Raw genomic sequence first — 27,292 nt, forward strand, 5'->3', positions numbered from 1 at the left:
TTTCCCTTCTAGCTAATATGGAAGAGACTTATGGGTCTAGCCTGGACTCATGGTACTGGTTGCTGTGTGTTACATCTAGTCACAGTCCATTGACTTGAACCTAGACAGACACGGGGCCCTGGGCAATGAAGGCTGGAAGAGAACTCAGAGACAAAAGAGCAGTGTATCTTGTGGTAAGCAGCAAGCAGCCTCTGCCGCTAACCATGTGGGGTAGAGGTGATTGTGGGTGCGTAATCTAAGGGGTCAGCCCTTTCCTACATGAGAAACCCCTGTGGACTGTGTGAGCCTTTGGGAGACGTGAGGATGAATGATCAGTGAGAGCAGTTAGGCTCATGACTTGGAAGAATTTTGAAACATTGGAGAACATAGGTTATAATGTTCTGCACTTAGACCCTTTCTGTTTGTGTGAACATTCATGAGGAGCCTAGGCTGTTCTGAAGGTTCACTTTCCTCCTTTGCATGGATTGAAGTATATAGATGGACTAAGGACTATGATAAATAATACATAATTCTCATCTGCTAAACAATGGCCTCCTCATAGTTTACTCAGAAAATAGGTGTCTTTAGAGCGTAGTCTCCCTGTCTCTACTGCCCTGGCCTTGGGGCTACTCAGGCCTGTGCCCAGATCTGGCTCCTCCTTGAAAACAAGCCTCCCTGCTCATGTGTGGTCCATCCCCTCACATCTTCTTCATGGCTGCCCTCCCTCAGTCCCTCTACCTGGTGACCAGTCTTGTCCACAATTCTGAAGCACTCCCACCACCATACACCACCCATGAACAAGGTCCAGAACTCTGGGGTCCTCTTTCACCCTCCAGCCTCCCCATCCACTGCCTCCCCGCAGCAGACTTCTTCTCACACCCCATTCACTGCGCTGTCTCCACCAAGTCTCAAGGTCACCAGTGATTCCAGTGTAGCCAAACCCATGGTCACACCTCTCTTCCTGTGGCCCTCAGTTCCCTAGGGAGTGCTCACTCTTCCTCCTCACTCTCCCTCTCAGCATCTGTGAAACAACCTAGCACCCTCTGCCTGTCTCTTTGTTCTCCCCGGTGTCTCTGCATTTGGACTTGGGACCCTTTCTCTACTTTTTCCTACGTGAGTTCATGCAGTCCCATGGTCAGAAATTGTCTTTCTGCTCATGACTGCTGAGCTCTAAATTTAACCCAGGCCTTTCTCCAGATGCCCGACTGACACTCCCTGGCAGCTCCAACCTAAGTAGAACAAAGCTGAACTTGGTACCCCTCAACTCAGATCCAAAATCTGGCCATCGTCCTTGGCTCTTCTCCCAGGGGCCCCCAAATCCATATATCAAAAGCCTATTGTAGAAAAATAACTGGAATGGTCAAAGGGTGTTCCAGCACTCTCCTTCCCTCCCAGTATGTTGGCCTTCACTGTCTTGATCTAGCTGCCATCATCTGTCCAGGTCATGACAACCATGTCCTCGTAACTGCAGGTCTGTGTTATACCCCAGCTGCCAGCCATACACACAGAAGCCGGACCTGGCTTTAAGACTGTCCCAAGCCTTGCTCTTCACAGCATCCCGCCACATTTCTGACAGAATCCCAACCTCTTAACATGAGACTGTAGACCTCCTGTGCGCAGTCCCAACTCTCTCCTTGACTGGTTGCTGTGTAGCCCTCCCTCTCCTGTCCCACACAGCACCATCCAGGCTCCTGTTCAGTGACTTAGACTTACCATCAGAGTGCCACCCCCCTCTGCCCAGCACATTCTCTCCCCCAACACTTCTTTGCCTGAACTCTTCCTGGTCTTTTTGCCTTATAAAGCGGTGGATACTGTGGTGGTTTGAATGAGAATGTCCCCCATAGGCTCAGGTATCTGAACACTTGGTCTCCAGTTGGTGGTGCTGTTATGGGGAGGCTGAGGATACGGGCCTTGCTGGACGTGTGTCGCTGTAGGTGTTTATAGTCTTTGGTGTTTATAGTCCTGCCCATATCCAGTTTGCTCTGCTCTGCTTTGCGCTTGCCATTGAGGATATGATCTCTCCGCTCCCTGCTCCAGCCGCCATGCCTGCCACTTGCTGCCATGCCTCCCCACCAAGATGGACCCTTATCCCTCTGGACCAGAATCCCAGATAAGCCCTTCCTTCCATGAGTCGCCTCAGTCATGATGTTTTATCACAGCAACAGACAAGTAACTAATACTTGTGATTAGTAATGCTATGATGAGACCAGCATTTATCTCCATAGTGAAAGAATAGTATGTTTTACCGACTGTTTTCCAGTATGTTGCAGACCCATACTAACAACCTGTAGTGGACGTGGATTCTTGAAGGAAAGTGGGAAGATGAAGCTGTAACACAGGTCCCATCTTTAGCTGTTAGATTCAACTGTAGTGAGATTACATTTAAATAAAGACAAGTTGAAACCGCCCGTGGATGCTGCAACAAAGTCAAATCAATTTTTCTATTCATTTTATTATGGACTCTTAGCAAACAGCTGCTGTTCGGATTCTGATCTGAGACCTCACCAGGAACAGAGCTGTTCTGGATTTCAGCCTAAAGGCTATCTCCCTGAATAGCCGATGTAAGCAGATCCTTGGCATCCCTAGTACTGCCAGACTCTCTCCACTGCCTCCATTGGTCCCAGGAGAGAACTCATGATCAGGTGTAACTGAGATCAGTCCATTGCTGCTTTTCTCATGGCTAATTCCTTCCATTCCTGACAGGAAAACCATGGTTCCTTTAAGCAAGGAAGGAGAACAGAGCAGCTACTGACTATACACCATCTAGAAATATTACTGAACCTCTGGGGAGACTTGGTGGATTATTTCTTCTTCTTCCTCTCCCTCTTCTTCCTCTTCTTCCTGCTCTTCTTCTTCTTCCTCCTCCTCTTCCCCTTTTTCTTCCATCTTTATTCCTTCTTCTTCTCCTCCTTCTTCTTGTAGTTCAGGGGATCAAACTTAGGGCGTCTACATGCTAGACAAGGGCTATACACCTAAGCTATATCCCCAGACATCCAGAAGATTGTAGCCCCCAAGTTCGCAGTAGTGGAATCCAATCTGTAGTGTCAGGGTGGGACTATACTCCAGTGGAATGTCCTGCATTATCCATATGAAGGAACTGAGACCTCAGTGATGCCCCCATATGATCTACCCTCTCCTGGTGGAAACTGCTTCACCCACAGCTTCCCTCTCTTCCTGGTCCTTTTCCCATTTCCCTCATCCCTCACTCACACTGGGCCCTTTAACCAGTCACATTTGCTGTCTTGATCAGTGGTCTGTTGCTGTGGAGAGACACCATGACCATGGCAACACTTTTAAATGAAAATATTTAATTGGAGCTGGCTTACAGTTTCAGAGGTTCAGTCCATTGTCATCATGGTGGGGAGCATGGTGGCTCTGGATGGGAGTTCTGTAAGCAGATCCACAGGCAGCAGGAAGATGGAGACACTGGGCCTGGCTTGAGCATTTGAAACCTCAAAGCCCACCCCCAGTGACAAACTTCCTCCACATCTACTCCAGTAAACCCACATCTCCTAATCCCTCCCAAGTAGGACCACTCTGATGACTAAGTATTCAATCAAATGTGAGTTTATGAGGGTCATTCTTAATCAAACCACCACACTTGCCTCCATGAACGTTCTGCCTCTTCTTTCCTGTCCTCTTGCTGTGTCTGGAGAATCCTCAGCGTCCCCTAATCCCATGTGTCCAAATCCATTTCTATTACAGAAGAAGCATCATGCTTGGCTTTTAGTCTCTTAACCATTGTTCCCTGTCTTTGAGAGTACACCCCCAGTTCAGGCATACATTTGAGATCTTACTGTACACAAAAGAACTTCTGGTTCCTATCAGTCATGCCTGCTAAATTCCCTAGGGGGTTATGCAGGCTAGCACTCCATCCTGGCTCTTCAAGTATGTGAATATGTGCTACTAAAGTTCCTTTGAGCAGACAGGCAGAAAGCTTTCCCAGCCACAGAAATTGCCATTGACTTACGTATTTACCATCTGAAGACAGGATGTAATTCCATTTCAGTTGGTTTTTTTGTGTGTGGGGGGGAGGTGGGGTGGGAATAAATGACGTTTAAAACAAATAAAATAACATAGTCGACAGATTAGATAAGAAAGTGAAGAGTCCGGCAAGCCTAGAGCAGGCTATGCACATCTCCCTGCCTAAGGGGCAGGTACCCCAGTGCTAACTCTGGAAAACCTGTGCTTAGAACATGTACTGGCTTTCTCTCTCACTTCATTTTGCTTGAAGTAGTAGTTCACCTCCCCTGAGATCAGATGATGGGGGGTAGGCCTGGTCTACCCAGGAGAGGGAGAAGTGGTTCAGGTTCCTTTGCCTGGAACCAAATGAAACGTTTGGAGGGATGGTGGGGACAGCATGGACTCTGCTTCTAAAATACCTCCATAGTATTAGCTGAGTGTGGCATTTGCTGCCTGGCCTTGAGGAGACTCCAGCCATGTCCACTCTGAAAGAAGCTGAAGATCATCCATGGCGAGAAATCAAAGGAGGGATGAGGAGGTGGAGGTGGAGGTGGTGGTGGAGGTGGTGGTGGTGGTGGAGGTGGAGGTGGTGGAGGTGGAGGTGGAGGTGGTGGTGGAGGTGGAGGTGGAGGTGGAGGTGGTGGAGGTGGAGGTGGAGGTGGAGGTGGTGGAGGTGGAGGTGGAGGTGGAAGTGGAGGTGGTGGTGGTGGTGGTGGTGGTGGAGGTGGTGGTGGTGGTGGTGGTGGTGGTAGAGATGGTGGTGTAGTGTTAGTTTCTGATGCATCACTGTGACCAAAGCACCAGATAAAAGCACCTTAGTGGAGGAAGGGTTGGTTTATTTTGGCTCCTGGCTTCATAGAAGTTTCAGTCCATCGTGTCAGGGAAGGCATGACGGGAGCAGGAGGTAGTGGCTATTCAGATTGTGATGGACCAGAAACCAGAGCACAGACCCGAACCAGGGACAGCTATTACCTCCAGAGGTCTCCCTGGTGACCAGATTCCACCAGCCAACCCCATCTTCCAGAGGCTCCACAGACTTCAAAATAGTACCCCATGCTGGGGATTGAGCATTCAGAACACGAACCTGTAGGGGACACATGAGATTCAAGCCATAACGTTGATTTTGGTAAGAGAAGGTGCTGGTACAGCAAGGCTGGGCGTGTCCCAGGGAGTAGGGCCGTTTGCCTCCCAGCAGCTAAGCAGCACTGCCGGGAAGCCCTGTCCTGCTTCCTCAGACCTTTCATGCTTATGAGCTGGGTCAGCCTCCTAAGAGTGAGGCAGCTGTCTCCCCAGGGAAGGGTCTTCATACTTCCATGTAGGACTGACCACAGAGCCAGTGTGTGCCAGGATGAAGCCAATGGCAAGCATCCCTGGGGTGTGTGTGCCCTTTGTGGGGAGCATGCAGCATGGGTTGGTGGGGGAGGACAGACGCTCTAACTGACCCTTCATTGGAACGTGCTTTGGCCAGTGTTTGGGGAAGGGACCCGTCATTGGTGGCATCCCTGGTGGAGCAGAGAGGCAGCGGAGGTGGAGGAATCCCACACCGTCAGCAGAGTTCCTTCTTGCCCCCAAACTCTTCCAGCAGCTTCACTTTTAATGATGCCGGGCTGGGGGGTGGGAGTGGGGACTGGGGGGGGGGGGGAAGGGTGCCTCCATCCTAACTGTGATAACGAGCCACCCACCGGTATAACCCTTGCGAACGAGCTCCTTGCTCAGAGCCTCTAGCCCATGCAGTCCTCACAAAAACTCTAGTTGAGTGCGTATCGTTTCCCTTGCTTGACAGACAGGAAACTGAGAAGGGGAAAGAGGCAGAGGGAATAGTGCCGAACCCGTTCTGTGCAGCCAGCATGATCCTAACACCCAAACCAGACAGGCATGCTACGTGAAACCTGCAGCAACGTATTAGCAAATCGCCCCCAGCGATGCATAGGAAAGCATTCGCTGCAGTAAATGGGATTTCCCCCTGCTTGTGATGGGTTGTCAGGACTTCACCCCATGCTAAGTGGAGAAGCATGTGTACAGTCGTGCAGAATGCACAGAGGGCCCAGGAAGGCAGTGGGTGGTTTTGCTATACCCCATTCAAGGAGGGGAGAGAGCCAGAGATGCGCTGCGGGACAGACCTTGGCAGCAGGGAAAAGAATTGCCCGGGAACTGCCCATGAGGCAGGATGGGGAGAGAAGTGGACCTCACTGGGGAAACGGAGGTCTGACGGCAGGCCTTCAGCTTGCCTCTTCAGCCCCAGCTCCAGCCACTGGCATCCAGCACAGAGCATACTGTGCGTCTCTGGCCTCTGCCTCTGGTCTCCTACCCTCTGCCACACCTAGCCCACGATTGTTGGGTTCTGTGAGAGGCTGATAGAAAGCTACTCGGCCACCATTTGGCAGGTAGGAATTTCCCTTACGTTCTGCAGGGAGACATAACCCACTGTCCGCAAATAAGAAGCCAAGACAGAAATTAAGATCCATTCCCAAGTGAGCCTCAGCAGAGCCTCGATTGGATTCCACCTGTCACACCCCGATACACAGGCCGCAATCCTCCGGAAGCGGTAACTGCTGTTGATTTTCTCTAAAGTCGAAAGAAATGCTTTAAAAACTAAAGTTGCAAAGGAGCCTTTGTTCCCGCCACCCACGGCTTTTGCTGAGAGCCGGTAGCTGAGGGCATCCGAGTCCGGCTGAGCTGAAGGAGGGTTGAGGTGAGGCTGTGGCGTACCCACTCATGGTGTGTCTAGGGACGCATGGATCCCCCAGGTGCTCGACACACCGCACTGGGAGCTGGCTGTTTGTCCTGTGCCTGAGGCTGCTGTGTGGGCAAGGGTGTCTGTCAGTCTGTCTGCCTCCTGGGGACGCTGTGGGGAGGAAGCACAGCAGAACTCAGAGAGCCTCATCATGAGGCAGTGTTGGCTGAGGGCAGAAGCCCCTTGAGCTCAATATTAGGACTTGGAAATCAGTTTCACATTTATGAGTTTTCTGATGTATGTTCATGCATGGGGGTGGGGCAGAGGCCAACCTGAGGTATCGTTTTCAGGATGGATGCTCTCTACCCTGTGTCTGAGCTAGGGTGTCTCACTGGCCTGCAACATGACAATTGGGCTGAGCTGACCCCATGGTGAGCCCCAGTGATCCACCTGTCTCCACCAGTCCCAGAACTGCGATTACAAGCATGCAGAGCTGGGATTATGGGTGTGCAGAGCTGGGGTTACAAGTGTGCACAGCTGGGATTACAAGTGTGCACAGCACACCTGGCTTTAAAAAACAAGCGGATTCTGAGCACCAAATCCAAGTTTTCAGGCTTTCATAGCAAACACTTTACCAACTAAGCGATCTCCCTAGCCCAGCAAGTTTATAATCAATAATACTTTGGATGCTTCCAAGTCAGAAGAAACACCCTGCACCCTAAACTATCCCCATGGAGGTTTCCTTTACAGGGAAGCTAATGGTATTTCTGGGTGCCGTCAATAGAACACAGCAAGGTGTGCAGATAAACTTTTCCACTTGTGTGGGGGGGGCACATCTCCATTGCATGCCAATTAGGAGAAGACGAAAGCCTCCGCAGCCATTAGTGTTTACCTGGTCTCTGAAGAAACATGGTGACCAGAGGCTCCAGGCTCTCCGTGTTTGGTGCTGCTCTCTTGGGATTCCTCGATGTGTAAGGAGCCAGGCATGGAGCTGGGGCAGTGCCCGTCCTGAGAACGAATGCCGCAGAACCCCAGTGAGTCTGAACACCAGTGACACTAATTACCATCATTTCTTCAGAAGCTGTCGGGCATTGCATCTTGCAGAGCTTCTGATCATCCTGACAACCCTGGCATTAGTGATTCTTCTCAGGAAGGAGTTATGCTAGCTGCCTGATGCCCCAAAGCACAGGGCACCCACCATCAGGAGTAGAGCCAGGGTTTGAACACAGATGTGGACAACTTCACCACCCTGACTGCCTGACTGTGGGTAGAAGCCATTCTTAAGCACATTGTGAGTCCATTTGCCTGGGTTCCATGTACTTATTTCAGCAGTCATTCGTTCTTTGGGCCAAGGTGGGGGACACTCTGCTCATAGCCACTTACACACGTTGGTGTAGGGCTTCTTTTGTGAGGTGTTCTAGCCCTTGAGACCCAGTCTGGTAATTTTCCAACCCTAGGATGGCCCTTGGGGACTTGTTCAGAAAGCCTACAGAGTAGGAACACCTTGGTGCATGGTGCAGCTTTTTTTTCCCCCAGCAGTTTCATGCATATGGGTGTATAACATGGTTCATTGATACATATCCACATAGTGAGATGATTCCTAAAGCTAAGCTGGGAACACCTCCATCTCCCCATAGCTCCCTTTTCATCTGAGGGGAGAGCTGAAATCTGCTTTTGGCAAATTTTAAGGACACAGCCTAGCACTTCTAACTGTAGCAAACCCCCCCCCCCCCCCGCCGCCTCTCGACTGTACAGAAGATCCTCAGTCTTGTGTATCCTACCTAACAAGTTTATGCCTTCTGACCCATTGCTTTCCGATTCCCTGCCTCCCAGCTCCTGATAACCACGGTTCTATTCTGTTTCTATGAATTCGATTTTTTTTTTAATATTCCACATACTGGTGAGTTCACAATCATGCAGAATTTTCTTGTCTCTGGTATATTTCATTTAGCACAATACCCTTGGTGTTCATCTGTGTTTTTGAAAGGGGCAGCGTTTCCCTTTAGTGATATTCCGTGGGATAGATCACATTTCCTTTACCCGTTCATCAGCGGATAGGCAGACACTTCATAGACCTTTGGGCACAGAAAGAGTCGCTGCCCATCTGTAGCACCCACGGCAGTGCGGGGATCAGGAACCCTCAGCAGACAGTTGGTCCTGTCAGCCCTGGAGGCCACTGGGGACAGTGACACAGAGGAGGGACTAAGTAAAGGAGGAGTCCATGCTGTTGGGTCCCCGGAGTTCTCAGAGGTGTGAACATTGTGGGTACTTTTCCTCTGTCCTTCCTGGTCACCAGCCACCCTTCCTGGCCATCTTGCTTACTTCCTGAGCACCCTGTGGGTAGCCAGTCTAGACAGAGCCCTTTGTGGAAACAGAAAGAGCAGTGTGGGGGACTAATGTGCCATGGTGTGGGCAGTACAGAGGAGGGCATGTGCCAGCCCGGGGGACACCCCCAGACAGCAGAAAGCTCCACAGTGTTGAAGTCAGAACTCAGACTCCACTTTTTCCAGTGCCTGCCTGGAGGATCCTCTCTCATCAGCCACCGTTTCACTGTGCACGCCCCAGGCCTCACATCCATCCCTGTTCCAGCCGGGCTGCCTGCTCCACACCTCACTTCCTAGACGCCCTGCTGGAAGCTGCTTCAAGTGTCCTTTCACTCTCTCTGTCCTGAAGGCAGTTCCTTCGGCTCCAGCTTCTCCACCATTCTGCTTTCTGCTGGGACCCCAGCAGACTCTTCTTCCAACCAGTCAGGAGCGGCAGCGGTCTGCTGTTGCTAATCTTGTAACTTCCCAGTTGCCTTGGCCACGTCTCTAACCTCCTCATTGAGTTCCTTCAGGACTCAGGGCCTGGCCAACCGCACTGACCCACTATTACAGGCTGGCTGGGAACTATGGCCTTGGCAGCAGCCCTAAGAACGGCCCTCAGACGCTCCTGGCTTCATGAGGACACTGAGATGAGAAGGGACTTGCTCAGAGCCATTGGCTGCTAAGTAGTTCCTCCGGAGTTCAGGTCTAGACCTCCGTATGGAGCAAGTCCCTGCTCCCTCTCACTCACTCGAGGCTTCTGTTAGCTTGTCTCTTCAAAAGAGCCGGTAAGATCTCCATTACAGCATTGATTGCAGGATTAGAGATAGGTGACCACCAGGGGCGCACCTTGGGACACCTCCATCAGGGGTCCCATCTTGTTATCCAGTTTGAGGAACACACACCAACAGGGTGTACCCCCATCCGCTCTCTAAAAGTTTTGGCCAGCTGGAGGTGTGGTGTGCATGGTGCCAGGGGGTCCTACATTAGCCAGAGTTATTTGGCTGCTCCTGGGAAGGACCACAAAAGTTGACTCACTTTGGGGGTTTGTCTGTCCTGCTTTCCAACCTGTTTTTAGTGGTTTCTGAGATGTGATCTGAAAGCCAGTCATTGATAGACTGCGGTCTGATTGTTTCCTGAGGAGTGTCTACGTGGCATGCTGTTTAGTTCTGAGTCCTTCTGCAGACCAAAGAGCTCTTTGTGGCATCAGAGGAATAAACAGCAAGCTCCGCTAAAACCGTCCGCCCAGGGTCAGAAATGTAGCCAGACACACCTTTGCAGCCCAGGTGTGATCTCAGAGTGGGAGACTGAAAACAACCCTCTTCCCCTCACAGTGTGAAACATGGGTCAGAAAAACCATCATCATCAAGCACAGAATAAGCTTCCACTTGATGGAGGAGGAGAGCAGGACTTACAGAGGGTGGTGGGATTCACTTAAGGTCGCATGGTGTGTTGACAGGAGGAAGTCTAGCGCTTGTTCCCATTGCCCTGGTGGCGTGTGTGTGTGTGTGTGTGTGTGTGTGTGTGTGTGTGTGTGTGTGTGTCTGTCGGGGGGGGGGGCAGGGCTAAGACTGCAAGTAGAAGTAGGAGAACCCCTGCATGCTTATTACTGGCCAACCCTCAGCCGGACATGAGGTGGTCAGGCGGGGCCACGGCTCCCCAGTTTGAACAGTTCCAGATGTAGCAGAAGCAGACTTGGCACCACTGTGCCGTTGGGTAAAGATTTTGTCCATAAATATCTTAATTTTATTTACTAGGTTGTCTGGCACATAATAGCGCGCATTATTAATAGAGTAGCTTAATACTATCTATTAAATAGGCATACTCTGCACGTTGTAAGATGAGGCTCTCTTTTACGATGTGCTTTACAACACCACATGACAGCATTCGTGCTCAGAATATCCTAGCAGGCTTCCACTGACCTTCCGTGAAGACATAGGCTGTCTCTGGTCCCAAACCTTAGTCTGATATTTCAAGTGTTTAGTACATCCTGAAGTGGCTGCAATGGGACGTGCCTGTATTGGGTCTGAAGGGTTCCTCCAGGGAACTTTTTTGGTTCTGAAACTCTTATTCTCCCCAACTGCCCAAGTTTGTCCGCTACCTCCTATGGTAAGTCACGGAGATTTCATCTGCCACCCGAGGCCTTGTGAGCGCTACAACCATGGGACCGTGGTAGAGTTCTACTGTGATCCTGGCTACAGCCTCACCAGTGATTACAAGTACATCACCTGCCAGTACGGAGAGTGGTTCCCCTCCTACCAAGTCTACTGCATCAAATCAGGTGAGACAGGGGCCACAGCCTTGGGGGAGGCTGGTCCTCGGGGGGCAGCCTTCAAGCTGTGGCCAGCTGTGTCCTGAATGGCATCTTATCATCTTACCATGAGCCTTAGGACCAGGCTGTAGAAGTCAACTATTATGGATATGGGTGGCTGTGTTGGACTCTGCCAAGGGATTCCAGGCCTTTCCCAGAAGCTCAGGAATATTTATGAACTGAATCATAGCCCTGGCACCCATGGAGTGCCAACTTCTGCAGTTTCTCACAGACTTGGTGCCACCCACTGGCAAGAATGCAGGCCCATGGCTGTAATCAGAATTATGTACATAGCTCTGGGATCTCTCTTCCATTGAGGGGCACATATCCAAATAGGAGTAATATTATTGTGGGTAAGAACTGATCTCACATAAGTGGAAAGTGTATGCAAGCTCCACCTGCCTCCTGGTGATATGTGATAGCAAGCCCCCTTGGCCCCGGGTCCCAGCACCCCCAGGCAGTGGCCCCATAGAGGAGACCCAGTACCAGCACTCACCATTCACCTGCTCTTCCCACTTCTGCCCACTCTGTCCAGCATTTTCCAGACCATTGCCATGGCTTCTGCCCCAAGCAGCAGTGTTGGTTGGATGCTGCTCTTCTGGATGCAGATGTGATGCTTGGTATCTGGAGGCATGGAGATATCGTGTGGGTCAGCAAGAGGAGAGGCATTGAGTCTACGAGAATGACCACTGAGTGGAATGATGGGATGGGGTATGCTGGGAGCAAATGGACGAGAATACGTTCTGGAAGGGTCTTCTCTTGCTTCTCTTACCTGGCAGACACCACAGAGGGTGGAGTGATGGCCGAGGAGTAGACATGTTCCTTTGTCCTTCATCACCCTTGCTTCACTCCGTCCTGTACCCCAGAACACCGTTTTGACCCATGTCAGAACGGGTTCTTCAGGGCAGGACACCTCTCACTCTCTTCCCAAAAAGCAGTTATATTATTGCTTTGGCCTGTCCTAGATTCTCCTGCACCATGAACATGCATGTCTAAAGCCTCATTAGTATCTACAAGGCCATCACCTGCCAATATGTCTTCAACCCAGCAGGACCCCCATGCTAGAGATGGTTTTCAGTGTTGTGTGGGTCCTAACGTGATTTACAAGCTGTACTGTACTGGATGTAGGGTATATCTGTTGAGTCCCAGGCAGCATACCATGGGTACCTCATGTGCCAGATGATCACCCACTAAAGGGATGTAGTACCTCATGCCGGGCTTTGTTATCTCTCACGGCAGAGCAAACGTGGCCCAGCACCCACGAGACCCTCCTGACCACATGGAAGATCGTGGCATTCACGGCCACCAGCGTGCTGCTGGTGTTACTGCTCGTCATCTTGGCCAGAATGTTCCAGACCAAGTTCAAGGCCCACTTCCCCACCAGGTCAGTTTAGCAGAGAGAGCACAGATGAGTGCCATGCTTAAAGGTCTGGGTACGCTGTCAGGGAGAGAGCACCATGATGGAGAGAGACAGCCTCACCCCTGCCTCCCTGGGCAGACCAGGCTGGAGTAGGCGCGGTGGAGGATTGGAGGAGAGGACCAAGCCAGGGATACAAGCTGGGCATGTCCCATCAGGAGCACACCCCCCCCCCCCCGTCATGATCCACCTGCTGTGGCCCTAGGGAGTGGTTTCCATATACCTGGGGAGGCATCAAGGTCAGGGATGTGACATGGCAGAGGTCAACGAATATGTCAGGAAGCTCCAGAAAGCAGAGCAGGCCTATGAGTGGGAAATCAGGAAGGGCCTGGGAGGGGATCCAAAGCTTCAGACGGTGGCTCTCCAGCCTCCTTAACTGCACCAGAGGGCTCGGGTTGGTGTCTTCACCCCTGTGTCCTCCTCACACCAAAATGGTCCTTACAGCTGTGCCCTGTCACCCCACAGCTTTCCTTACCGCTAAATCAGCCATCCTCATCCCCAAGTTGCCCTCACCGTGGTACCTGATCATCAGAACGAGAAATCTGAAGTTCATATGTGCCACCATCTGAAAACAGGACTATAATCCGGATGAGGAGGAGGCTAGAGAATCAACTCTGCTCCCTCCAACACAGCCCTGTAGCTCTCACCTCCCAGGAGTGTGGAGAGGCAGAGGAGTGTCAGCTTCCCCAGACCTCACGCCCCGCGACAGCTTCATCTCACTCAGCAGAAACACCGCAGGTCCCATCCAGCAGGCGCCTCACTTTCCCCAGCTACGTGTGCTGGATGTAGGGGTCACTTAGGTCCTCCCCAGGCCCAGAGGTGTGTCAGCACCTCCCTGGTGGCATCACCAAGCCTTTGCTGAGGTTCCAGAACCTTCCTTTCCTCTACTCAAACCTTCCACCTGCTCTCTGGGTCTTCAGCATTGTTATTTACTAATCAGGACACTGTGTTCTATCACTAAGCAATTACAGTTTCTCAAGAAGTCCAAAGGATCACATGAAAAAGCTAGACTACACTGCTGTGATTTATAATGTGTTAGCAGACCTTCAGATGGCCCACAAAGCTAGTGTGTGTGTGTGTGTGTGTGTGTGTGTGTGTGTGTGTGTGTGTGTGTGTGTGTGTGTTTGGAAGAGTTTTCTAAGATATGGACTACTAAGAGTTTTTGGAATCGTCTCAAGACTCACTTGATGCTCTTACACTGTCCTCTGGTTGTTTAGGGAAAGTTATTGGCATCTGTCCGAATGGAACGCAGTCAGGGCATGCCAAGGACGGGCGACTGTGTTCCCCAGGTCCCAGGTGTTTACTATCAACGTATATGAAAGTCCCATGGCATGGGTGGAGCTGTGCAGAGGGGAATGTGGCCCGAGCATGGACCGTTAGGGTGAGAAATGAGCAGAAGTAGCTGCTTGCCCTGGCCTGACAACATGAAAGAAAGGAGCAGGGAGGAAGCCCCGAGTGAGCCGAAAAGGCTAGGGAGACTATGGACCGGCCAGAGAGGAGTGTGCATGGGACGGCCAGAGAGGAGTGTGCATGGAACGGCCAGAGAGGAGTGTGCATGGAACGGCCAGAGAGGAGTGTGCATGGAACGGGCAGAGTGGAGTGTGCACAGCTTGTTCTGGGTGCACTAGCAGCGCCAGGTTGATAGCACACTTCCTTTCTTTCTTCCTTTCCTTCTTCCTTTCTTTTTTCCTTCCTTCCTTCCTTCCTTCCTTCCTTCCCTCCCTCCCTCCCTCCCTCCCTCCCTCCCTCCCTCCCTTCCCTCCCTCCCTTCCTTTCCTTCCTTCCTTTCTTCTTTCCTTTCTCCCTTTCTCCCTTCTTTCCTTCCTTCCTTCCTTCCCTCCCTCCCTCCCTTCCTTTCCTTCCTTCCTTTCTTCCTTCCCTCCCTCCTTCTTTTCTTCCCTCCTTCCACCTGCTGGAGAGTGCAGGCCAGGTGGTCTCTTGTCTTCTCTGGGCAGCCTTTAAGGACTGGAGCAGGAAGGCAGCTGCTGTAACCCCTAAGCTTTTGCGGGGTGTGTCAAATAGCCATGGCCTTGAGGCCGCCCCTCTCATGTTGGCGAACAGCACAGGCTGACACTGCCCTCCCCCACAGTGCCATGTCCAGACATCTCACATGCCCTCCCAGAAGCACTCAGGGCTGCAGGCATCCTCACCCCTGAACAGATCACCTCCGCTTCCTGCTGTGTCGTCCTCTGGTCCCCTCTTCCTCTGCAGTTCCCGGCAGAAGGAGTAAGCAGCCACACTCTAGGCCATTTTACTTACTGCTCTGGGCTCTTCTGGGGCCAGCAGCAGAGCCTGGCGGTCATATGGGTGCAGATGGCGGTGACACACTTCTGCTAGGGTCAGGTCCAGCACCACCGTCTGGTCACAGTGGCATCGGCACAAGCCAGACCAGGAGCTGCCCATGCGCTCCGTGAGGAAGCAGGGAGGGCAGCCTGGCTTCCCTGCCACCTGAAACCCTCACAGCAACTGTGCAGGTTCTGTCTGCACCACAGTGAGGCATCGGGTCTGAGGGGGCCATGAACCTGGGTGACTGGCATGACAGTCAGAGGGGTGATTAACAGCCTGCCTTTGTAATTTTCTGTTGTGTTTTGTCTGTCTCTTTCAAGTTGAGTGGTATGGTCTTTTTGTTTGTTTTGCTCTGTTTTGTTTTTACAAAGAAGAAGCCTAAGAAGCATGGACGGGTTGTACCATCTGGGCACTTAGTGTCCACCCGCCCTTAGGATGGAGAGTGCCATCCTAATGGAGGGAAACCTGCCCCCAAACCAGGCCATGGTGCGTCGCACATCTGCCGGGAGCCCCTGAGAGAAGAGGCTGTGTCTCCACACTGCCTCATTCCTGGAGTGGTGTAGACAGACCCTGACGTGTGTGTTCTCACTGTTTCCTCTGCACAGGGGTCCTCCCAGGAGTTCAAGCAGTGACCCCGACTTCGTGGTCGTGGACGGAGTGCCCGTCATGCTCCCAACCTATGATGAGGCTGTGAACGGAGGCGGCTCGAGTGCCTTAGGCCCCGGGTACCTGGCCTCCGTGGGCCAGGGCTGCCCTTTACCTGCGGATGACCAGAGCCCTCCCGCCTACCCCGGCTCCGGGGACACGGACACAGGCCCTGGGGAGTCCGAAACCTGCGACAGCACCTCGGGCTCTTCTGAGCTGCTCCAGAGTCTATACTCAGCCCCCATGTGCCAAGGGGGCAGCCACCCTGCCCCAGACACCCCTGACAGGATTTCAAGCACAGCAGGGGAGGTGGCGTCCACCAGCCCGGGCATCGACATCGCGGATGGTAAGCATTTCCAGAGCTGTGGCTAGCTCCCCGGCACAGGGTCAAGGCCATGCGCCTGCTTCCTACCCAGCTGCCATTCCGTCTCACTCTCTCTGCTTGTGGGTCTATCGACAGGCCAGGGGTGGCAAAGAATGATCAGTATTTTGTGAGTAATGATCCCAGGAGTAGAAACTGCATGAGGACCCAAAGGGTACCACGCCATGGAGTTGAGAGGCTGGAGAGCAGACAGCACGTCCATTTTGATGCCTCCTATTATGCAGGGGTTTTGTCTTCTTGTCCTTTGATTGAATAGGACAAGCAGGACGCACAGGCAGAGGAACAATCTAGACGTGTGCACCGGGCCCCAGCCCATCTTGCAAAACGGGCATAAAGGAGGCTGGTTCTTCTACGCTGCCATGCACACTGGGCCCTACCTTCCCACTTTGGAAGGCCGGTGCAGTGAGGAGTGCGGCCAGCCTCACCCACGGGGCACCACATTCCCACCTGACCCCAGAGAAACACTGTGTGCATAGAAGTCGCTTTACCAGATGTGAAGGGAGAGATGCACCTGCCGCGGGGAGGCTCAGAGCCCGTGGAAATGGGGAAATGGGTTGAAGTAATCAGGTCTCCACTTCCCAGGGGAAGGAAGCCCAGCACAGCTCTGCAAAATCGCATTGATTCCAGAGTGTGGCCACAGTACACAGGGGAAGCAGGGCAGTAGCCGGCCTGCTGGCCCAGAGTGCTCTTCCTGTGCTCACCCTGCCTCTCTGCACTTGAGATCGTAACATTTTGGCTCGAGTGATGGCGAGAGCCTGCGGTGAAAGTCTAATATTATCCTTTTTATGAGCTGGATGTAAAATCACAAACTGTTCTCTAGCAAATAGATGGTGTACGGGGCGGGAAGAGGGGATACTGTTTTATTTGACCTTTAATGGATGCATGGAACCGAATGTTTTCCTTTCTTCACTGATTTCTGGGATGGGAGCAGTTTTAATGAGGCTCGTAATTCCAGATCATGTAGCTTTCGGTTATACTAAGCAAATAACCATCTCTTCCTTTCCAGAGATCCCTCTAATGGAAGAAGATCCCTAGCCGGGTGACGTCCTGGTGATTTCCACTGTCCCCTTTGGGGAAAAGAGCCTTGAACCTTGGAGTGAGGCCGCAGGAGGACAGAGCTTGGGGGAGAAGGGGGCATTTTCTAATCTATCTACATGGGGACAGTGAGGGGCACACCACACATCTCCAACAGGACTGCGGGTCTGAGTGCCAGCAGTGGTAATGCTTTTCAGTGAGACTCACAGGTTTGCCGTGACCTGCAGGGAACAAAGGGCAGAGGGGACTCTCTGTGTCACCTCCATGACAGTGTGGAGTGTCTCTGGCTACAGAGCGGTAGACAGTGCCACACACACCCTGACAAATCACACATCCCGTTGGCTTATGTTAACAGCACCCCCGGCCCCTCTGAAAGCATGTCACATTGTGTAAATCTGCTTCTAAAATCTGCTTTGAACTGTCTGGGGACACTAGATCTGGACAGGTCTACCTCTGTAGACAGCCCAAGTTAATTGGCCAGCCCAGGAGCAGATCCTTCTCTTTGCCCTTATTAGTAAGGGACAGGCTCCCAAGGAAAGATTCTCATGTAATACTCAGACCATCTTCGGCACCTGGACAACTGTCAAAGCCGGATGTGGCGGTTGGAATGAGAAAGGAAAGGAAAAAGAAGCCAGCCGACTCTGCTTTCTGGAAATTTCCTCATGCAGAGGCCCCCCCTCTCCCCGTGCTCTGGGCTGCCCTCTGGTGACGAGCGATGATCAGTGTTTGTATTTGTGATCTGGCAGTGAATCCATGGTGTGGGATAAACCTGTGACCTTACACATGGTGAGAACACACTCAGATGCATCTTGTGGTGGGCCAAGGAACTTGGTAATGTTTGGTTTGGGTGTTTCAGAAGGACTACACTCACATTCATCTGCTCATGCCTTCCGATGTGGGTCATTGTTATCACATTGTCCCTGACCCTAAAACGTAAACATACTTTTATTTTCCAGAACGGAAAGTTTCTGTAAAACACATTCTGCATCCAAAGAAAGGTGTAGGTCAGATCTTTGGCGCCCATCACCCCAACCCCGGCTCCCTCTTTTGTCCTGGCCTCCAGCCCCAAGCCACCCCGCTCTCTTGCTTTCAGGGGGGCCTTTGGCCCTGCCTGCCTGCCCGCCATCCTGTATTCCTATTGTGAGGGTCTCATGGCGCCCACTGGGTGTTGTGCCTAAGAAACGGATTGATTTTTTAAAGAATCCCAGTCCAGAAATGTCTCTTCAAACATATGTTGGTCCGTGGCGTCGATTCCACCCCTCCTCTGGGTTCTAGACAAATATAAACAAACTCTCATCCGTCAAATCACTGTGCACAGAGCAGTGAGGGCTGGAAGCTGGATCGAGTCCTGCTTTCTCTCGACACAGACTGATTAAAAATTAAAAAGAAAATGACGGTTGGAAGCGTGACTTTAATAGTAGAGTGGAGTGAGGGGGGTGAGAAGCGCGTGACAGTGACCATGGGTGATGGGAATAAAACACAATCCTAAGAACACACAGCAGAAGGAGCCGCCGCATGAAAAGGGTGAGCTTTGCCCTGCCTGATGCACAGCCACCGGTGCCCGGAGCCCCGGGTGGTGATGGTGCTGAGCCCAGGGTGACAACTGTGTGTAATCCCAGATTGCTTGAGTGACAACCTGTCTCTGGTGCGGCCCAGTCCCATACCATCAATTCCACTTATTCAAAGGAGTTGAGGTATGCTCAAGTGCCACTGCCTTGACAGTGTATGCCCTGGGGAACTGGGCCTGCCATGGGCACCCTCTCCCAGGGAGCCAGACCTTGGCTCCTCATGCCCACCGGAAGAGGCACCCAGAGCTGTCTGAGACCATCCTGCCTCTTCCCAGTACATACTCTAGCAGCAGGACAGCCATCTGACCTGGGGACCAAGAACAGAGTTGCCACCAGGCCCCAGGAAGACAGTGGCAGACATCATGGAGTTCGTCAGCATTGTTCTCAGACAGCCTGGTGGGAAGGTCACCGCTACTCAACTGCTGTATCACACAATGCCTAGACAAGTCACTCGGACCCTGCCTGCCATCCCTCAGCTCTGTGTTCCCATCCATTGTTTCCCCCACAGACACTACCTGTAGTCTATTTTCCCGCCGTAGTTGCCTCTGAGAGAAAGAACCGCTGTGAGAGTCCAAGCCTGGTGTGGTCCCAACATCATTCCTATAAAATATCCCCAAGTCCCTGTGGTGTGAGGGAGCAGCCCCCCCCCCTCCACAGACCTCCTCAGTATGGAAACAAGCCTGGCTGTGGGAGAGGGAGCCAGGCTGACACAGGTACTCTCCTCCAGCTTGGGCAGTGCCCAGCTCAGGGCTTCGTCTAAGTTGCTGCACAGCAGGCCAGTTCTGACTGCCTGGTCCCCATCATGAGCACAGCACAAGCCGTGGGCGTCTTCACCCTTCATTGCCTTGTAGCTTTTCTTAATTGCGAGGTTGTGATTTGCCTGTGTGGATGCTTCAGGCCCTTTCCCACCTAATTACACCCGGCTTCGCAGCTGGCACACGGAGAAGGCTGCCTTCTGTCACTACAGAAATGGTCCTTGGCCACCAGCAAGTCCAAGATTACCAAATGCAAAGACTCCTGGTCCACAGCCCATGAGGCTCAGTGTCTTCCATCCTCCCTCTGCACAATGGGCGTTCCAATCCCCTCTCACTCAGACGGCCTCGGGCTCTAGCTGTTACCTCCAGGGCATCACGGGAGAGAGTGGGCTTCATAGCCTGTCTCCTCTGCTACCACCTGGCCGTGAGCTTCGATCAATTACTAGCCTCACTGGGCCTTTGTTTCTTCATGCAGAAATTTAGAATAGTTTCCCCCTGCCTGCATTGCCGGGCCGTGGACAGCAGCTGATGTAGGTCAAGCACTCAGACACAGAGGGCCTTAGAGACCCGGCAGCTGCAGGTCCCGGGTGAGTTGGGGAGTGGCTGTCCTGTAGATTGACTCCCACATACTTTGGACCAGCCTTGGCCCCTTGGCTCTCTGATGTGTTTGCCGATGAGGCTTGTTAGGGGCTATCCAAAGCAGAGAGCCTGAGATAAGCCACATCTGTTCCTGGAATTGTACTCCCGGGAGCCCATCCCCAGCTCCAGAATACTAAGCTTTTGTGTAAATGGAAGTTTCAGTCCACGGGCCATCGGGCCTTTGTGCTTGTTTCTAGCCCAGCCCAGCCCTGCTCACAGAGGGCTGGAGAACCTCAGAAGCCCTCTGGCCCCACAGAGACTCTGATGACTCACTCATCTCCATAGGCAGCCCTGTAGATTACCACTAACCTGCTTCCTTCATTGTATTGTCTGTTTTGAATTTAAAGCATAAAAGTTAATACAGTCCCAAGGGGAAAGTCCACAGGTAAGATACCTCCTGATCTAGCAAGCAAAACAGGGCCCCAGAGAGTGATGGCCCTGGAGTCATAAAACTTAATGTAGAGTGTGTGTGTCACTGTGCATGTGGTTAACTGCCATACTGGGCAGTGTACCACACCACACTAGGTAAGAAACCAGTGTCTGGGTGCCTGCCATTTATCATTCTGGTGACCAAAGTGACTGGCTACCTGAAAATGAGCCAGGAACATACTGAGAGCTTCATGCATGGTTTCTGAGAGTCAGGTAGCCCCAGGAGGCCTGGCCCATGGTCCTCTGAAGTTAATGGAGAAAGAAATCTAGCAGGTGGAGTATGGGAAGGGCCATGCAATGGACCCCAAATAAACAGACTGACATCTGCCTGAAGGCTGGGAGAAATATTTATAGACCTACTCTGTGCAGGCCAGCTGTGCTCCCTAGTTCAGTGGGCAATAGAACTGGGAAATAATCGGTTACAATCTAGAAGTTGAAGACATCTGCTTTTGGTGAGGGCCACTCCATGAAGGCTTGGGTCTACGCTCTGTGGTTAGTAGATTGTCTTGGAGGAAAGGGAAGCCGTTGAAAAGTTTGAAATCAGGACATGACCATGGTGTGATGGAGCAAAGTAAGCTGGGCTGAGAGCTACTTTGGAGGCAAATTCAATTTTGTAGAGCATGGGTCTCAGAATCAGGGTAGGGAGGACCCCTCTAAGCCCCAAGTTCCTCGGCTATTCAGTGAGAATTAAACATGTCTTAACGATCTCTTTTGGCTCCAACAGAGTGGCAATCTTCTTGGTGGTTTTTGTTGTTTTGTTTTGTTGTTTTTAATCAAGAATCAAGGATTGCCCAGCTCTGTCTGGTCTCCAGTCTCTTTCAGCAACTGCCCACTCCTGTTAGCTCTCAAGCCCACCCCCCACCCCCACACCAACTTCAGAGTGACACTCAGTTTAGCTCCTCTCCGGAGCACATGCAGCTCAGAAGCAGCCCATTCCAGTGCCCTACTTCCCTCAAAAAGGGTTTACACCCTAACAACGGGTGCCTTCATTTTGAGCAAGGGTGGGAGTCAAGGGCTAACAGCCCTGTGAAGTTCTGGGCTCCCATGGCACTTCCGTAGTCCCCCATTATAGTTGACCTTGGCCAGAGGCACAGATGTTAACAGTGTTGCTGTGGAGTCCATTCTAGTGTAAGGACTTGGAACAACTAAAATCCCACAGAAATCCGTGGGCCTGATGAAGCCCCTGGATTCTTTATAATTGTGTGACATTTCTGGTCCCAGGGAGTGTGTTCATCTCTTTCGAAGCCTGTTTATCTTGCCTGTCTTGGGGTAAGAAAGCCACACTTCAGGGTGAGGCAGTCCATTCTTGTGACTCCTGATGCAGACTTCTGTTCATGCTGTAGGTGTCCAAGATCTCTACCCCTGCATCGTGTGTGTGTGTGTGTGTGTGTGTGTGTGTGTGTGTGTGTGGTGCAGGCAACTGAACCCATCCAAAGCCTCATACGTTTTAGGCGAGAACTCTACCACTAAGCTGAATCTCTAGCAGCCCTAGGCTGACCTTGAACACACTCTGTATTCCAGGCAGGCTTTGAACTTGGAATCCTCCAGCCTCAACCTCTAGAGAAACTGGGATTACAGGCCTGTACCCTCCCCCAACTTTTTAATAGACTTTTTTTAGAACAGTTTTAGACTTATTTTTTAAGTTGCTCAAACAGTACAACCCCGTGTCCCTGGATTCCATTACTGCCCTTCGTCAGTGGGATGCAGTCGTATTTGGTACAGTGCTGACCAAGTTCTGTAGCTTACATTGCCATTGGCTCCTTGTGTTTGCCTCCCACAGATTTACATGCATGTGTAATGGCATGTGTCCACTGGGATCATAACATAGTGATTTCACTGCCCCAAGCCTCCTCTATGCTCACCCTGTGGACACCTCTCCCACCCCACCCACCACCAGCAACCACTTATGGTAGCTGGATTTTTCTTTGGGCAGCCAGCTCCCAAATAATGACACAGAGACTTCTTACCAATTATGAAAGCTCAGCCTTAGCTTAGGCTTGTCCCACTAGCTCTTATAACTTAAATTAACCCATTTATTTTCATCTATGTTCTGTCACGTGGCTTGTCACCTCATCTCTCTGTGCTGTTCATGGTGCTTCCTCCTCATCTGGCTGTCAACTCCACCTTCTCAGAGTTCTCTCTCTGCCCTGATGCCCCGCCTAGACCTCCTGCCTAGCTATTGACCATTCAGCTTTTTATTACACCAATCACAGCAATACATCTTCATACAGTGTACAAGTATCCCACAACAACTTATCTTTCTTGTGTCTTTAGTTTTGCATTTTCCAAAAGGTCATGCAGTTGAAATCAGTACTTAAGCTTTCCAGCCTGGCTTCTTTCACTGGTCATGTACGTGTAAGTTTCCTCCATGTCTCACAAAGGCAGAGAAGTGCAGCCCAATTTTTAGACTTCAGAGTCCATTCTTACAGACTTATTGGCTCTGGGAACATCATGAGAGGCTAGGAATGTCTTACCATGACTCCTCCCAGGATGTCCAAGGGTTCCAGGAAAGGAGACTCCACAAGGTCCTTCAGTACCCCAGGCTTGGTGGAAGACACTTGTTCCTTATCTTCCCCTCTCATTTGGTCTTTGGTTGAGTTTCCTTCACGCTTGTCCCAGTCACCTTTGTTAGCCCTCCTCTCGGCAGCCTCGGGTCCTCTCTTCCCTTCACACTTTAGGCTTCCCTAGATCCCTCCCAAGCCTCTTGTCAACATTTATGCAACGCCAAAGCATGACTTGTCACTGTGTTAGGTCCTGGAGGTTCATAATGGGTGTGATGAGCCCAGGAGAGAGGCTGACATGCACAATAAGAAGCAGAGACCATTCTCTTGTGAGCACATTGGCGAGGCCACCCCCCTCCAGGGGGAAGCTCCCCAGAGAAGGAGGCAGCTTAGCTACTTGATGCACAGTGACCATCATCTTTTGGGGGTGCACATTAGTCATTTTCCTTTTTAACTTTTAGAAACAGGGCCTCACTGCACGACCCAGGCTGACCCTTGAACTCATAATACTTCCTTTGCTTCTTATGCTAGGATTGCATGTGTGCATTAACCCATGGCTGCATTAACCCCTCTTTCTCATGCTTACTAGTAGAATCTCAGAACTGACTGAGACTCTGATGTAGCATGAATCTTAAAAAGTTCTTATTAATAGAATCAAACCTGGACCAGGTATTGGGATGAATTCTGGAAGATCAGAGAGACAGAACAAGCCACAGCTAACTTCACCTGGCCAACTTCTCAGCTGGTCTTGTTTCCTCAGACTGGATGCTTCTGTGTCCTCATCCCAATGGCTCTCAGCTGAACTGCTGCTTGAACGCCTGAAGCTTAACCATCTAAAAGCTTAATCAGCCAAATGCTTCTAGTTTCTGGTCCTCACACCTTATATACCTTTCTGCTTTCTACCACCACTCCCTGAGATTAAAGGCTCCCTTTCTGGGATTAAAGTCATGTGTCACCATGCCTGGCCGTTTCCAATGTGGCCTTGAACTCAGATGAATTTCTGTCTCTGAATGAATGTTGAACCCAGATGGATTTCTGTCTCTGGAATGCTAGGATTAAAGGTGTGAGTGCCACCATTTTCTAGCCTTTGTATCTAGTGGCTGTTCTGTCTCTGACGATCATCTCAGCTAGTCATCTCGAAATTATCCTGACCAGTTTGTAGTCTGAAGTCGATATTTCCTTGGCGTTAATCAGCTTAATGGCTTTACTATAGTCCATGTGGAATCATCATTGTGGAGTCCTGTCATCTTTTTGAAAGTCACTGTTAGGCGTGGTCATGGTTCCCTGCGGACTTTTTTTTTTTTTTTTTTTTTCCTCCTCTGTGGTTTGGAGCAATCACTGTCTGATGTCTGTCTGTCTCTCGGAACCATGAACATTCTTCCCTAGAAGAGAAAATCTTCACAGCAATTTCTCCCCACCATTTGTCTTGCCAAATTTTTCCAAACTGACTTTTGCCGGTGTTTTCTTATAACACAATGGTCCTGGCAATTCTTCTCTGAACAAGCAGTAGCAAATCCTTTGTCCCAGGTAGCAGCATCACTGCAGTCACCAACACAATGAGAAGGAGCCAGCAACTCGGAGCAGCAGCCACTGCCTCCATGGTCCCACTGCCGTTTGTGCCTGGGCCCTGGTTGAAGCTTCTCCTTAGCAAGCCTCCTAGGCCGCCCTCAAATTCGGAATCCTCCTGCCTCTGTCTCCTTCAGCAAATCCAACCAGTGTGCTTCACCACAACTGGCTGAGGGTAGCTCAGGTCTGAGCAGGGGCCCACAAGGCTACAGACAAACTGCTTGTTCATGAATTTGTACCACGAACGTTGGGCTACATTAACCTCTCTTTCTCATGCTTACTAGCAGAATCTCAGAACTGATTGAGACTCTCCATCATGGCTATGTGCTAGCCATTACACTGTCGTGAGGCTATAGCTCAATGTGTCCTCAACTGTGAAATATGGAAAGTAATAGGACCTCTTTCATATAGCCACAGGGAGGAGCTCAATTCGCTGATTCATATAATGTGATCAGAACACATTTGGTGCTGGTTCATATTTAAGACTGTTGGCTATCATCTTAATTATGACATCTTTATTAGACAAGTTTATAGCATGGCTTCCCTTCCCAATTTCTGAGACATTGCTAGCATCCTCTTGCTGAATGGCACTTGTTTTGCTCCCTGAATATTTACAAGGACAATACTCTGCTTGGTGAGTTATCTCCAGTTTGCACCAACTTCCATGGCAGCTCATTAGGCCCTTTGAGGCATAGTTTTCAACCCACAGAAAGACAACCTGACCTGATAGCAATCAACTCAAGTATCATATCTGCACTTGTGGATGGATGTCATGGGAAAGGTGGACAGATGATCTGTGGAAAGCCATCCAAATAGTCTACAGCTCCACCCTCAAGCATCAGCCATCCAGAGGGTCTTCTACAGCTCCGTCCTCAGCCATCTGAAGGCTCCCCTATAGTTCTACTCTCAAGCACCAAACACCTGCAGGCTCCCCTACAGCTGCACCCCCAAGCACCAGCCATCTGCAGGCTCCCCTACAGCTGCACCCCCAAGCACCAGCCATCTGCAGGCTCCCCTACAGCTGCACCCCCAAGCACCAGCCATCTGCAGGCTCCCCTACAGCTGCACCCTCAAGCATCAGCAAAGCAAAGGCATCAGGAAGAACGGAGCTGCCCACTTTGGCTTGTTCTGCATCCTTTTCCACTTCTTTCACTTGTCTTTATTCTCCTAAGGTGCTTTTCATCAGCCACTGCTGCATCTTGGGGCTCATGACCATGGGTTAACCACTGTTCTGGGATACACCAAGCACCAGCACTGAATTGTCAAGTCCATAGGTCACACGTCCACCTCCTTCACTTCCTTCAAACACCGTCTCAGATGAGCATGTCAGTTCCTTATGGGCTCCTAAAGGTGATTTAGTGCTGTTGCCGTTGGGGACTGGGGCACTGGGATGGGCACTTGGGCAGGGCTGCCCTTCAGTTAAACTCGTGGGTTTGACTCATCCCTGGGTTTCAGCCCCTGTCAGCACTGTCGCTCATACAAGCACAGCCAGGCGTGATAACTGACATCTAAGCCTCTTATCTTTGTCCTGTGAAGCAAGGACACTAATGGCACCTCCCCGAGTTTGCTGAAAGGATTAAACATAATGATACAGACTACTTAGGATCATTCCTGGTGTCACGCCAACACTCAGAAACCGGAGCTGCTCCCAGCTCTGTTATAGCCTTGCATCCCTTAAAGATAAAGTGGCCTAAAAATACATTGTTAGGCAATCTTGTCCTTGTGCCAACACCAGAGTGCCCTTACACAAACCTAGATCTAGGTCAAAGTAGACATGATTCCATCGAGAGACATAGCTGGGCTGGGTCTGCAGCTCACTTAATTGAGCTACCATGCACAGAGCCCTGGGTTCTATGCGTAGCATGACATGAAGAAAAAAGAAGGCATGGCAGTACACACCTGTAATCCCGAGACTGGGGAGGTGGAGTCAAGTGGCGGCAGGAGGACCAGAAGTTCAAGCTGATCCTCAGCCACATAGTAAGTTCGAGGCCAGCCTGAGCTACAAGAGACCTCACCTCAAAACACAAGGTTGTGGTGGAGGGTAGGCAGCAGATGTGTGAAGCTGCTGGTCAAAATATGACAGACTGTTTCACACTAAACTCTTTCTAAGTAGAAGGACTATGCTCCAAAATAACAATAAAACCGTAGTACAGCAATACATAAACACAGCTGGTCATTAGCATCATCAGGTCTAGTGTATGACACACAGAACTATATGTCATACACAATAGGCTGTTCAGCAGCTTTGTTGACAACAGCATCACCATCAACATGAGGGTGCATGGTACAAGGAACTGTAACAGCCACCACGTCACTAGATGATAGGAACTCTTCAGCTCCATCATAATCTTTTTGGAAACACTGTGGGCTATGCTATCCGGCATTGACTAATATGTCATTATGTGGTACATGACCATATTTCCTCTTCGTACTTAAAGAATCAAGAAATAACCCCCTTTCTTCTGGTCCCCTGGTGACCTGCCTCAGCTTTCAGGCCAATAGTGTGTCCCTGAGGCCCTTGCTCTCCTGACTTGTAGGGAAAACAAAGGTCCTCTTAGGCTAGGCTAATCATCTCCATAGCTCCTGCCCATCCCGGGTTTAGGACCCTGATCCTCCACCTTCCAGGTCAAGTGGTTTCTTTGGGTCTTTAGAGCCCCATCCTAATGTGGATTCAGCAAGGCCGGGAGCCCAGGACTCCCTGTCAGAATTGCTGTCATGAAGACTATTAACACTGTGGGGAGGGACTTCCATGGCTTCCATCTCAGACCAGTCCCTCTTGATCTTGAACCTGCTGAAGCCTGGTCCCCTAAGTGAAATGGGATAGAATTCTGCCCTTATT

The 27,292-nt window shown here is 51.0% G+C and overlaps 1 protein-coding gene and 1 long non-coding RNA gene across 3 annotated transcripts in view; one reads left to right on the top strand and one right to left on the bottom strand.

The window, feature by feature from the left end:
* Susd4 (sushi domain containing 4) overlaps positions 1-18,386 on the top strand; it is a 131,357-nt gene extending 112,971 nt beyond the window's left edge. The window contains exons 6-9 of one of the 2 annotated variants that reach the window (XM_076548123.1): positions 11,002-11,200; positions 12,470-12,614; positions 15,539-15,924; positions 16,967-18,386. In XM_076548123.1, coding sequence (XP_076404238.1) covers positions 11,002-11,200; positions 12,470-12,614; positions 15,539-15,924; positions 16,967-16,995 — 759 coding nt within the window. In that variant the 3' untranslated portion in view covers positions 16,996-18,386. The remainder of the gene's footprint in view (positions 1-11,001; positions 11,201-12,469; positions 12,615-15,538; positions 15,925-16,966) is intronic. The other variant, XM_006988600.4, reaches the window with a different exon arrangement.
* LOC143267847 (uncharacterized) lies at positions 4,758-12,020 on the bottom strand. The gene is made up of 2 exons (XR_013043466.1): positions 11,727-12,020; positions 4,758-5,026 (listed from the first exon to the last, which is right to left on the bottom strand). It is a non-coding gene; the product is annotated as an uncharacterized LOC143267847 (long non-coding RNA).
* Positions 18,387-27,292: the final 8,906 nt, after the last annotated feature.

Source organism: Peromyscus maniculatus, chromosome 11 (assembly GCF_049852395.1).
Source record: "Peromyscus maniculatus bairdii isolate BWxNUB_F1_BW_parent chromosome 11, HU_Pman_BW_mat_3.1, whole genome shotgun sequence".
Classification (NCBI taxonomy): Eukaryota; Metazoa; Chordata; class Mammalia; order Rodentia; family Cricetidae; genus Peromyscus; species Peromyscus maniculatus.